The following is a 14,084-nucleotide window of genomic DNA, read 5'->3' as shown; positions in this document are numbered from 1 at the left end:
TAGAGCCCTTTGTAGACATTAACTGCTACAGCCCCTGGGTACATTCATATACCCCATACTGGTTAACATTATGGCAGATGACAAGACTACTAGTTCCCCCAGGGGAGAGGATCCTACCTTGGATGCACCCCTTTACCTGACTGCTGCCCAGATCCAAGATCTGATAAACAAATCAGTGCAAGCAGCGATGTCCTCTGTCCTGCCTCCCAAAAGTTTGCAGCATCCTGCACATACCTCTCAGAAACCCTCATGCAGTGGCGAACCACCCTATAAAAAGGGTAAAGCGTCTCAGAAACGCAATCATACCATCATGGTATCTGACTCCCCGGCAGGGGAAGTAAATTTTATGCACCAGGCAGTTCCCGATCCGGCCTGCCGACCCACTTTGCCTCCAGACTCTAATAGACCCCTGGGCCCCGGGGAGTTGCGCAAGCAGGGGCAACGATCCGCTAGACGGACCAAACCGGATTCATTTGTAGATTCTACAGATGAAGAATCCTCCGCAGAATCCGAAGTGGCTGATGCCAATGAGTCTGACAGTGCAATAGAGGATAGTGGGCATATGGCGATCCCTGAGGACGCTAACCCTGTACCCCAGGGTGACATTGTGTTAGACTCTCGTGGAGAGCCTTTCTTTGACCCAGAGGCTATAACCCATCCACGCTCTGGAGACTGGGCTCCCACCCCTGAAGTGTCCCAATATATAGAACATTGGGCTCGCAGGTCGGTGGATAAGGCTAACCGCAACAAGCTAAAGGCGGAATGCCCCCGACCATGCATTCCCAAGAAGGTGGTGCTTACGCCCGAAATTGACCCCATACTCTTAAGATACCTCACTAAACATGGAAAATATTCCAAGAAGGGTATCGAGAGGTCCTTTAGGACCATCCAGGATCGAATCTTGGACCTCTTCGGCCCTGTCACCATGATTCTCAATCTATCGGAACAGGCGGCGGCAACTGATCAACCGATCGATCTGCTGCAACTTAGAGGTTGGGCCCAAAGAGCAGTATGTCTGCTCGGGTGTGCAAACACCACTTGTGCGACTGAACGTCGACGATCAATCTTGATGAGACTTGACCCACAACTCTCTCACTTAGCGGAGACTGAGCCCGGACCCGCTGCCGAGGGCCTTCTCTTCGGAGATACCCTTATCAAGGATATCAACAAGATGGTCGGGCTGTATACCAGCCTTGACAAAGCCCAAACATCCCTTAAGAAATCGGGTTCGGCTAAGGTTTTCACAACGGCCGGCAGAAGCAGGAGCCGATCTGCCGGCCGCAACTACACTACTAGGCCGTACAACAGAGCTCCGGCTCCTCAGTACAACCAGGCTCCACAACCCTACCCTGTGCCAGTCGCACAATCATCACCCTTTTTCCCACCCCGCGGACGTCCTTGGAGAGGACGTGGAGGAAGAGGTTACCCCCGCTCCAGACATACTACCGGTGAGTACAACACACCCGAGTTCTTTTCCCATTCCCGTAGGGGGCAGACTGCAACATTTTATCCACGCATGGTCAGCAATTACTGCAGACGCATGGATACTCCGGACAGTGGCAGGGTATCAAATAGAATTCTGTTCCCAACCAGACTTGACTTTAATCCCACATCCCATCCGGTTCTCCGAACTAAACGTTGCTCTTATAGACAACGAATTGCAGGACCTTCGGTCCAAACAAGCGGTGATGGAGGTGGACCCCCTTTCCCCGGGGTTCCTCAGCAACCTCTTCCTGGTCAAAAAGAAAGGGGGAGGTTATCGCCCTGTCATAAACTTGCGAAATCTCAACCAACATGTCGTTTATCGACATTTCAAGATGGAAGGCACCCACTTTCTGCGGGACCTTCTACAACCAGGAGACTGGTTGGTAAAGGTAGATCTGAAAGACGCCTATCTCACGGTTCCCATACATCAGGCCTCCCAACACTTCCTACGTTTCCTGTGGAGAACCAGAATGTGGCAATTTACTTGCCTACCCTTCGGTCTCTCGTCCGCCCCATGGTGTTTCACCAAACTTCTGAAACCGGTGGTGGCAGCACTAAGGAGCAGGGGAGTGAGATTGATTATATATCTAGACGACCTGCTCATCATGGCTCGTTCCAAACCTCAAGCGGAGGAACATGCCGGCTGGACGGTTCAATTGTTACAGCACTTAGGATTCATCATCAATCACGAGAAGTCAGTGTCACGATGCCGGCTGGCAGGTAGTGGATCCTCTGTGCCAGAGAGGGATTGGCGTGGACCGTGCTAGTGGACCGGTTCTAAGCCACTACTGGTTTTCACCAGAGCCCGCCGCAAAGCGGGATGGTCTTGCTGCGGCGGTAGTGACCAGGTCGTATCCACTAGCAACGGCTCACCTCTCTGGCTGCTGAAGATAGGCGCGGTACAAGGGAGTAGGCAGAAGCAAGGTCGGACGTAGCAGAAGGTCGGGGCAGGCAGCAAGGATCGTAGTCAGGGGCAACGGCAGAAGGTCTGGAAACACAGGCAAGGAACACACAAGGAACGCTTTCACTGGCACTAAGGCAACAAGATCCGGCAAGGGAGTGCAAGGGAAGTGAGGTAATATAGGGAAGTGCACAGGTGATTACCCTAATTGGAACCACTGCGCCAATCAGCGGCGCAGTGGCCCTTTAAATCGCAGAGACCCGGCGCGCGCGCGCCCTAGGGAGCGGGGCCGCGCGCGCCGGGACAGAACAGACGGGGAGCGAGTCAGGTAGGGGAGCCGGGGAGCGCATCGCGAGCGGGCGCTACCCGCATCGCGAATCGCATCCCGGCTGGCAGCGGGATCGCAGCGCCCCGGGTCAGAGGACGTGACCGGAGCGCTGCAGCGGAGAGAGTGAAGCGAGCGCTCCGGGGAGGAGCGGGGACCCGGAGCGCTCGGCGTAACAGTACCCCCCCCCCTTGGGTCTCCCCCTCTTCTTGGAGCCTGAGAACCTGAGGAGCAGACTTTTGTCAAGGATGTTGTCCTCAGGTTCCCAGGATCTCTCTTCAGGACCACAACCCTCCCAGTCTACTAAAAAAAAATTTTTCCCTCTGACCTTTTTGGCAGCCAAAATTTCCTTGACCGAGAAGACGTCCGAGGAGCCGGAAACAGGAGTGGGAGGAACAGATTTGGGAGAAAAACGGTTGAGGATGAGTGGTTTGAGAAGAGAGACGTGAAAGGCATTAGGGATACGAAGAGAAGGAGGAAGAAGAAGTTTATAAGAGACAGGATTAATTCGACACAAAATTTTGAAAGGACCAAGATAGCGTGGTCCCAACTTGTAGCTAGGGACACGGAAGCGGACATATTTAGCGGAGAGCCATACCTTGTCTCCAGGGGAAAAAACGGGGGGAGCTCTTCTTTTCTTATCCGCGAACCTCTTCATGCGTGAAGAAGCCTGTAAGAGAGAATTTTGGGTCTCTCTCCATATAATGGAAAGGTCACGAGAAATTTCATCCACAGCGGGCAGACCAGAGGGCAAGGGGGTAGGGAGGGGGGGAAGAGGGTGACGGCCGTACACCACGAAAAATGGGGATTTGGAGGAAGATTCAGAGACCCTGAAGTTATACGAGAATTCGGCCCATGGAAGGAGATCTGCCCAGTCATCCTGGCGGGAGGAAACAAAATGTCGCAAATAATCACCCAAGATCTGGTTAATTCTTTCTACTTGTCCATTGGACTGGGGATGATATGCAGAGGAAAAATTTAATTTAATCTTGAGTTGTTTACAGAGAGCCCTCCAGAATTTAGACACGAATTGGACACCTCTATCCGAGACAATCTGCGTAGGCAACCCGTGAAGACGAAAAATGTGTACAAAAAATTGTTTAGCCAACTGAGGCGCAGAAGGAAGACCAGGAAGAGGGATGAAATGTGCCATTTTGGAGAATCGATCAACGACCACCCAAATAACAGTGTTGCCACGGGAAGGGGGTAAATCAGTAATAAAATCCATACCAATCAGAGACCAAGGCTGTTCGGGGACAGGCAGAGGATGAAGAAAACCAGCGGGCTTCTGGCGAGGAGTCTTATCCCGGGCACAGATAGTGCAGGCTCGCACAAAGTCCCCAACATCCGTCTCCAGAGTCGGCCACCAATAGAAGCGGGAGATGAGTTGCACAGATTTCTTGATGCCCGCATGACCTGCGAGATGGGAGGAGTGACCCCATTTGAGGCGTTGGCGTGGAGAAACAAAGGTCTTTCCTGGAGGAGTCTGCCTGATGGAGGCAGGAGAAGTGGAGATCAGGCAGTCAGGTGGAATGATGTGTTGCGGAGGGAGATCAACTTCTGAGGCATCCGAGGAACGAGAGAGAGCATCGGCCCTAATGTTCTTATCGGCAGGACGAAAGTGAATCTCAAAATTAAATCGGGCAAAGAACAGAGACCACCGGGCCTGGCGAGGATTCAGCCGTTGGGCAGACTGGAGGTAGGAGAGGTTCTTGTGGTCGGTGTAGATAATAACAGGAAATCTTGATCCCTCCAGCAGATGCCTCCATTCCTCAAGTGCTAATTTAATGGCTAGAAGCTCTCGATCCCCGATGGAGTAGTTCCTCTCCGCTGGAGAGAAGGTCCTAGAGAAAAAACCACAAGTGACAGCATGCCCGGAAGAATTTTTTTGTAGAAGAACAGCTCCAGCTCCCACTGAGGAGGCATCAACCTCCAATAGGAAGGGTTTGGAAGGGTCAGGTCTGGAGAGCACGGGAGCCGAAGAAAAGGCAGACTTGAGTCGTTTAAAGGCGTCTTCTGCTTGAGGAGGCCAGGACTTGGGATCAGCATTTTTTTTGGTTAAAGCCACGATAGGAGCCACAATGGTAGAAAAATGTGGAATAAATTGCCTGTAATAATTGGCGAACCCCAAAAAGCGTTGGATAGCACGGAGTCCGGAGGGGCGTGGCCAATCTAAGACGGCAGAGAGTTTGTCTGGATCCATCTGTAGTCCCTGGCCAGAGACCAAATATCCTAGAAAAGGAAGAGATTGGCATTCAAACAGACATTTCTCAATTTTGGCATAGAGTTGGTTGTCACGAAGTCTCTGAAGAACCATACGGACATGCTGGCGGTGTTCTTCTAGATTGGCAGAAAAAATTAGGATATCGTCCAGATATACAACAACACAGGAGTATAACAGATCACGAAAAATTTCATTGACAAAGTCTTGGAAGACGGCAGGGGCATTGCACAGTCCAAAGGGCATGACCAGATACTCAAAGTGTCCATCTCTGGTGTTAAATGCCGTTTTCCACTCGTCCCCCTCTCTGATGCGGATGAGGTTATAGGCGCCTCTTAAGTCCAATTTAGTGAAGATGTGGGCACCTTGGAGGCGATCAAAGAGTTCAGAGATGAGGGGTAAGGGGTAGCGGTTCTTAACCGTGATTTTATTAAGACCGCGGTAGTCAATGCAAGGACGTAGGGAGCCATCTTTTTTGGACACAAAGAAAAATCCGGCTCCGGCAGGAGAGGAGGATTTACGGATAAAGCCCTTTTTTAGATTCTCCTGGACGTATTCGGACATGGCAAGAGTCTCTGGGGCAGAGAGAGGATAAATTCTGCCCCGGGGTGGAGTAGTGCCCGGGAGGAGGTCGATAGGGCAATCATAAGGCCTGTGAGGAGGTAGAGTCTCAGCTTGTTTTTTGCAGAAAACATCCGCGAAGTCCATATAGGCCTTAGGGAGACCGGTTACTGGAGGAACCACAGAGTTACGGCAAGGGTTATTGGGAACCGGTTTTAGACAGTTTTTGGAACAAGAGGACCCCCAACTCTTGATCTCCCCAGTGGACCAATCCAGGGTTGGGGAATGAAGTTGAAGCCAGGGAAGTCCAAGGAGAATTTCTGAGGTGCAATTGGGGAGGACCAAAAGTTCAATCCTCTCATGATGAGATCCGATGCTCATAAGAAGGGGCTCCGTGCGGAAACGTATGGTACAGTCCAATCTTTCATTATTTACACAATTGATGTAGAGGGGTCTGGCGAGACTGATCACCGGGATGTTGAACCTGTTGACGAGAGAGGCCAAAATAAAATTTCCTGCAGATCCAGAGTCCAAGAAGGCCACAGCAGGGAAGGAGAAGGCAGAGGCAGACATCCGCACAGGCACTGTAAGACGTGGAGAAGCAGAGTAGACATCAAGGACTGTCTCACCTTTGTGCGGAGTCAGCGTACGTCTTTCCAGGCGGGGAGGACGGATAGGACAATCCCTCAGGAAGTGTTCGGTACTAGCACAGTACAGGCAGAGGTTCTCCATACGGCGTCGTGTCCTCTCTTGAGGTGTCAGGCGAGACCGGTCGACCTGCATAGCCTCCACGGCGGAAGGCACAAGAACAGATTGCAGGGGACCAGAGGAGAGAGGAGCCGAGGAGGAGAAACGCCTCGTGCGAACAGAGTCCATATCTTGGCGGAGTTCCTGACGCCTTTCGGAAAAACGCATGTCAATGCGAGTGGCTAGGTGAATAAGTTCATGTAGATTAGCAGGAATTTCTCGTGCGGCCAGAACATCTTTAATGTTGCTGGATAGGCCTTTTTTGAAGGTCGCGCAGAGGGCCTCATTATTCCAGGACAATTCTGAAGCAAGAGTACGGAATTGTACGGCATACTCGCCAACGGAAGAATTACCCTGGACCAGGTTCAACAGGGCAGTCTCAGCAGAAGAGGCTCGGGCAGGTTCCTCAAAGACACTTCGGATTTCCGAGAAGAAGGAGTGTACAGAGGCAGTGACGGGGTCATTGCGGTCCCAGAGCGGTGTGGCCCATGACAGGGCTTTTCCGGACAGAAGGCTGACTACGAAAGCCACCTTAGACCTTTCAGTGGGAAACAGGTCCGACATCATCTCCAGATGCAGGGAACATTGGGAAAGAAAGCCACGGCAAAACTTAGAGTCCCCATCAAATTTATCCGGCAAGGATAGGCGTAGCCCAGGAGCGGCCACTCGCTGCGGAGGAGGTGCAGGAGCTGGCGGCGGAGATGACTGCTGAAGCTGTGGTAGTAACTGTTGTAGCATAACGGTCAGTTGAGACAGCTGTTGGCCTTGTTGCGCTATCTGTTGTGACTGCTGGGCGACCACCGTGGTGAGGTCAGCGACAACTGGCAGAGGAACTTCAGCGGGATCCATGGCCGGATCTACTGTCACGATGCCGGCTGGCAGGTAGTGGATCCTCTGTGCCAGAGAGGGATTGGCGTGGACCGTGCTAGTGGACCGGTTCTAAGCCACTACTGGTTTTCACCAGAGCCCGCCGCAAAGCGGGATGGTCTTGCTGCGGCGGTAGTGACCAGGTCGTATCCACTAGCAACGGCTCACCTCTCTGGCTGCTGAAGATAGGCGCGGTACAAGGGAGTAGGCAGAAGCAAGGTCGGACGTAGCAGAAGGTCGGGGCAGGCAGCAAGGATCGTAGTCAGGGGCAACGGCAGAAGGTCTGGAAACACAGGCAAGGAACACACAAGGAACGCTTTCACTGGCACTAAGGCAACAAGATCCGGCAAGGGAGTGCAAGGGAAGTGAGGTAATATAGGGAAGTGCACAGGTGATTACCCTAATTGGAACCACTGCGCCAATCAGCGGCGCAGTGGCCCTTTAAATCGCAGAGACCCGGCGCGCGCGCGCCCTAGGGAGCGGGGCCGCGCGCGCCGGGACAGAACAGACGGGGAGCGAGTCAGGTAGGGGAGCCGGGGAGCGCATCGCGAGCGGGCGCTACCCGCATCGCGAATCGCATCCCGGCTGGCAGCGGGATCGCAGCGCCCCGGGTCAGAGGACGTGACCGGAGCGCTGCAGCGGAGAGAGTGAAGCGAGCGCTCCGGGGAGGAGCGGGGACCCGGAGCGCTCGGCGTAACAGTCAGTTCTCGTCCCAGCTCGGGAGATGGAATTTTTGGGATTCTTGGTGGACACCGATCATGCTGTCCTCAAATTACCCAAAACCAAACTGACTACCATCCGCAAGGAAATCAGGGCCGTGTTACACAAACGACGAGTGTCGTTACGTGTGCTAGCACGCCTGGTCGGACTTTTATCAGCCTCCATACAGGCCATATTTCCCGCCCCTCTCCATTATCGGGCCCTTCAAAGGCTCAAGTCACTACATTTGCGACAAGGGCTTCGTTACGCGGACGAAGTTCCCCTATGTCCGGAAGCCGTAGTGGAACTTCGGTGGTGGTTGCGTCATGCCGTCGAATGGAACGGCAAGACCATCTTCAGTCCCACTCCAGACTTCATTTTGGAGTCGGATGCGAGTCGTCATGGTTGGGGTGCTCGATGCGGTCTCTCTTCAACAGGAGGGACATGGTCCGCAGAGGAGTCTCTGCTGCACATCAATGCGCTGGAGCTTCTGGCAGCATTTTTTGCCATCAGGAGCCTTCTACCTCGGGCATCCAATTGCTGTGTATTGTTGCGCATGGACAATATGTCTGCGGTCCAATATGTCAATCGATTGGGGGGTCCCAGGTCCAGAATACTTGCAGACCTCGCGAGGGAGCTTTGGCATTTTTGCCTTGCCCGCAGCATTGTCCCAATAGCGGAATACATTCCGGGGGCTTCCAACATGGTGGCGGACTGGAACTCACGCTACTTGACAGATTCCAGCGATTGGCGGCTGGACCGATCAGTCTTTCAGTCCATTTGCCGCCTGTGGGGTCCACTCTCTATGGACCTGTTCGCCTCCCGACTCAATCATCAACTACCCCGCTTTTACAGCTGGAGGCCGGATCCAGAAGCCTATGCGGTAGACGCCTTCCGCCACATATGGCCCCGGGGGACGCACTATGCATTCCCACCGTTCTCAATGATCCTCAGGGTGCTTCTACATATAACGAACCTGAGGGCGTTGGTGGTGGTGATCACTCCCTGGTGGCCGACACAGCCATGGTTTCCCCTTCTTCTGGGGATGACTGTGGATTTTCCCAGATTGCTCCCTCAGCTCCCTCATCTCCTGTCCAATCCGACAGGGGATCTTCATCCTCTGATCACAGACCACACCCTGCATCTCCTCGCATGGTTGGTTTCGGGGTGCCAGACACAGATAAAGACCTTTCAAGATCAGCTAGGGACCTCCTTGCCTTGGCCTGGGCCCCCGGGACTAGATCGGCATATCGATCAGCCTGGAGACTCTGGGTACGTTGGTGTGATCAACGGCAAGTTGATCCCGTTCAGGCACCTGTGTCTGTAGTGGCCAACTATTTGGCGGATTCTTTTGAATCCGGAAAATCTTATAGTTCTATCAATGTGTACCGATCTGCAATCTCTGCTTATCACACTCCAGTGGATTCTCTACCAGTAGGCAAACACCCTTTGGTATGTCGCCTCCTGATGGGCGTTAAATTTAAACGTCCTCCTCGCCCCAAGTATCAGGCCACCTGGGACGTATCTAAAGTCCTATCCATGTTCTCGGCATGGGAGGACAATGACGCACTTTCTCTAAAATTGCTGTCCTTCAAGCTTACGGTGCTTCTATGCTTGATCTCCATCAAGCGTGTATCGGACGTTCGGGCTTTAGACATCTCCAGGCGACAATTCTCGCCATTAGGAGTTAAATTCTCTGTCGTACGTAGGACAAAAACCGGACTTCATTCTGTTTTCTATCCTTCTTTTCCCACACATCCACGCTTGTGTGTGGTCCGCTGTCTTCAGTCATATGAGTCTCAGACTGCTTTGCTACGTTCCTCGGAATCCTCCCAACTCCTCATCTCTTACGTGCGTCCTCACCAACCGGTGGCTTCAGCCACTCTAGCGCGGTGGGTACGCTCTGCTATGGATATGGCAGGGATTGACGTTTCCCTGTTCGGGGCCCACTCGGCCAGAGGTGCGATGGCTACTAAAGTGGTCACCGCGGGAGGTTCCCTAGCAGATCTATTGATGGCAGCGGATTGGTCTTCAGAGAACACCTTCCGTCACTTTTATTTTAGACCGGAGGAACACATATCTATGTCAATTCTGTAATTTGTCTGTCATGTATTGATATCATTCTTATGTCTAGCTTTGAACTTGCATAAGATATGAGCCTCCTGTCTGATATATAAATCTAGATTTTCCTAGCTTGTGACGGAAAATATTAGTTATATGAAGACAGGAGGCGAGTATCTTCCCACCCAACCCAACCCTGTCATGGTATTCCTTTTCTTCCCAGGCTACTGAAGACGGCATCCTTCATGTCGGAGGCTGAGGTGTTCCGGAATTTTTTCCTACTCGTTATGGTGTCCCCGTTGGGACATGGTTTCGGCCCGGTGATTCGAGGTCCTATGGAATCGGTTTGGGTTCTATCGTGATTCCAGGTTCAAGTTGCGGCTACAGTTTTCGCATCAAGAAAGAGGAGGAGACAATGGAAGCAGTCCCTTATATACCAAGCATCCCGGCCAGGGATTGGTCAATACACCCTATGGACTGCTGGGAGTTGTAGTTTTAAGTGGTTCTTTAAAAGTTTTTTAGTAAAAATTCATTAAAAGAGTTTTGAATTTCTGCTATGGGCATTAATAAAGGAAGATTAATGCATAAGATACTCGCCTCCTGTCTTCATATAACTAATATTTTCCGTCACAAGCTAGGAAAATCTAGATTTATATCCTGTATTATACCCCAGAGCTGCACTCACTATTCTGCTGGTGAGGTCACTGTGTACATACATTACATTACTTATCCTGTACTGATCCTGAGTTATATCCTGTATTATACTCCAGAGCTGTACTCACTATTCTGCTGGAGGGGTCACTGTGTACATACATTACATTACTTATCCTGTACTGATCCTGAGTTATATCCTGTATTATACTCCAGAGCTGTACTCACTATTCTGCTGGTGAGGTCACTGTGTACATACATTACATTACTGATCCTGTACTGATCCTGAGTTATATCCTGTATTATACTTCGGCACGCTGGATGTTGTAGTTTTAGGTCCACAGTTTGGAGATCACTGCTCTGGAGCACTCCACCTGATAGATTGGGGGCCCTGGCAGCCGCCTGGTTTGCCAACCCCCCAATAACAACCCTGAAGGCTGGCTCCAGACATGGAGTATTACCGTCATGTTCCTGGCGAGCATTCTGGGTTCCTCATCGTTCACGGGTTTGATGACGATGTAGAATGGGACAATCGTGGATCTATGGACGGAGTCTGTGACCGAGATCATGAAGAAATCCGCGGTGGGTTCGGTGCGTCGATGACGTGATTGGACGTAGCGGATGTAGCCGGAGCTCATGTGGTGAAGACTGAACGAGGCTTTGGGAGGGACACAGAAGATTCCTCTTTATAAGAGACTCCTATCCAGTTCCTCAACACCTTTAAGATCTCTGCTAGCTGACAGTGAATGAGAAACTCTTCACACTATTTACATTAAACCTGAATACCCCTTTACATTGAGAGCACAGCTGAGAGGGTTATGCTGTAGGACAGTGTTTCCTAACCAGTGTGCCTCCAGCTGTTGCAAAACTACAACTCCCAGCATGCCCGGACAGCCGTTGGCTGTTCGGGCATGCTGGGCGTTGTTGTTTTGCAACATCTGGAGGTCCACAGTCTGGATACCTAGGTTTCACAGCAGTGTTTCCCAACCAGCGTGCCTCCAGCTGTTGCTAAACTAAAACTCCCAGCATTCCTGGACCTGTCCGGGCATGCTGGGAGTTGTAGTTGGCGCTCGGCGCATGGTTTAGGAAACACTACTGTAGATATAGAATGTAGATCTGTATCTTATTTCTTATATCTTCTGGTTGCAGTGCCTCTAGAGGGAGTTTAGGGGATGGCAACTCTGCATGATTTTCTATAACAAGTATGCAGTCAGCTCCAAAGCTCCACCTAGTGGTGGCTGAAGCAGTCAGTTTTTTTTTAACAATCATCTCTCTAGCCATTTGGAACACTGTAATAGGAAAAACACAGCCTCAAGTGCTATAGAGATAGATTGAAAAGTAGATTTTTTATGCTTACCGTTAAAAATCTCTTTCTTGTAGGATGCAATGGGGAACACAGAGACTGTCGGTATATCTTGCTGCCACTAGGAGGCTGACACTAGGCATACAAAAAGAAAGTCGCCCCCTCCTGGCAGGATATACCCACCTACTGACTCTGAGCTCATAAGTTTAGTCCCAAAGCAGTAGGAGAGGACCGACAGAAAAAGAAAACCAGCAGGTGTCTGAGGGAACAAGACAAAAAGAACCTAACACAACCCATCGGACCAAAAACCGAACCATAACCACAAACAAATGGGTGGGTGCTGTGTCCCCCAATGGATCCTCCAAGAAAGAGATTTTATGGTAAACATAAAAAAAATCCTTTTCTTGGCCGTCTCCATTGGGGGACACAGAGACCGTGGGACATACCATAGCAGTTCCCGCGGTGGGAAAAACACCCAAAACAGAATCAGAAGAAGACTGAGCCACTGCCGCCTGCAACACCTTGCGACCCAAACCGGCGTCCGCGGACGCAAAAGTGTGCACTTGGTAGAACTTGGTGAAAGTATGCAAGGACGACCAGATAGCCACCTTGCAGACTTGTAAGGCCGAAGCCCTTTGGCATAGCGCCCATGAAGCCCCAACGGAACATGTTGAATGTTCAGTAACCCGAAAAGGTGGGACCTTCCCTTTATGCCGGTACAATTCTGAGATGGGGGAACGGATCCACCGCGAGATGGTCACCTTGGAAGCTGAAAGACCCTTGCGACAACTGTCCGGAATCACAAAAAGGCGTCACCCGGAGCCGAATGGGCCATGCCATGCAGGAAGGTGCGGATGTGAGGGTTGGAAGCTAACTGCTGCTGAAACAGAATAGAAAGAGCCGACACTTGACCCTTAAGGGAGCTGAGAGCCAAGCGCTGATCCAGACCAGATTACAAGAAGGCAAGAAGGCGCAGAAAGGAAAAGACAACCGGGGAGACGGACTGAGCCTCACACCACCAGAAATAAGCCTGCCAAGTGCGGTGGTAAGTCCAAGCAGAGGAAGGCTTCCGAGCCCGAGGCATGGTGCGAATCACACCGGAAGAAAACCTCCGAGCTCTGAAAACCGCAGTTTCAACCACCATGCCGCCAAATGAAGCGACAGTAAATTGGGGTGGCAGAGAGGACCCTGGGAGAGCTGGTTGAGGCGAACTGGGAGACTCGGGTACGTCGGCGACCAGTCAAATTATGTCGGCGTACCACGCGCGGAACCAGAGGCTCGGCCCAGAGCAGAATGTTGGAGACCTCCTCCATCGCCGAGCGACTGCGTGTGCCGCTCTGGCGATTGATGTACGCCACTGCCATGGCTTTGTCTGATTGGACTCGAACAGGATGACCCTGTAGGAGAATCTCCCATTGGAGGTGACAGAGAAAGATGGCACGGAGCTCCAGAAGATTGATGGGGTGGTGAGCCTCCTGAGGGGACCAGCGACCCTGGACCGTTAGGCCCCGAAACACACCTCCGCAACCCAGAAGACTCGCATCGGTCGTGACGACCTGCCAGTGGAGGGGAAGAAACGACCACCCCTGGAGATGGAGGGGAGAGTGAAGAGACCAACGAACGGAGGGGGGAAAAGAATCCAGCGATCCAGAGTGGACAGTGACTTATTCCACTGGGCCAAGATGGTCAGCTGAAGAGGGCGATAGCGGAACTGGGCAAAAGGGACTGCTTCCATGGCCGCCACCATCTGGCCCAGCACCTCCATGCAGAAGCGAATTGGGACAAGAGAGGGGTGCCATAGGCAACAGACACCCTCCTGCAGGGGGCATCGCTTGTCCAACGGAAGACGAACATGGGCAGCCGCCGTGTCCAAAAAGGAGACCCAGAAAGACAAGGGACTGGGAGGGAGAAAGACTGAACTTTTCCCGGTTGATCACCCAACCGAAGGCGGACAGAGTCTGTACAGTGAGATGAAGACTCTCCAAGTTTTGGGTCCGGGAAGGAGCTTTGATCAAAAGATCGTCCAGGTAAGGGAGCACCAAGATCCCCTGGATCCGAAGGATGGCAATCACCGCCACCATGAACTGGAAAAGGCAGAGCCATGAACTGGAAATGACCCGCAGGGAACACTGATGGGCGGGGGAAATGGGTATGTGCAGATAGGCATCCCGGATATCCACTGAGGAAAGAAACTCCCCCTGATCCATGGACGCTACCACGGAGCGGAGGGACTCCATGCAAAAATTATGTAGCCACAAGTGGC

General features: G+C 52.1%; 1 protein-coding gene across 1 annotated transcript in view; it reads right to left on the bottom strand.

Annotated features, from left to right (window-relative positions):
• Positions 1–14,084, bottom strand: part of LOC130283435 (FRAS1-related extracellular matrix protein 1-like) — a gene marked incomplete in the record, with an annotated part of 184,651 nt that overhangs the window by 97,973 nt on the left and 72,594 nt on the right. The window contains 1 exon segment of the mRNA XM_056532930.1: positions 10,980–11,176. Within this exon segment, the coding sequence (XP_056388905.1) occupies positions 10,980–11,176 (197 nt within the window).

The sequence above is a fragment of the Hyla sarda genome, chromosome 7, assembly GCF_029499605.1.
Source record: "Hyla sarda isolate aHylSar1 chromosome 7, aHylSar1.hap1, whole genome shotgun sequence".
Taxonomy (NCBI): Eukaryota; Metazoa; Chordata; class Amphibia; order Anura; family Hylidae; genus Hyla; species Hyla sarda.
The sequence above is the reverse complement of the archived record's forward strand: the minus strand, read 5'-3'. Positions and strand labels throughout refer to the sequence as shown.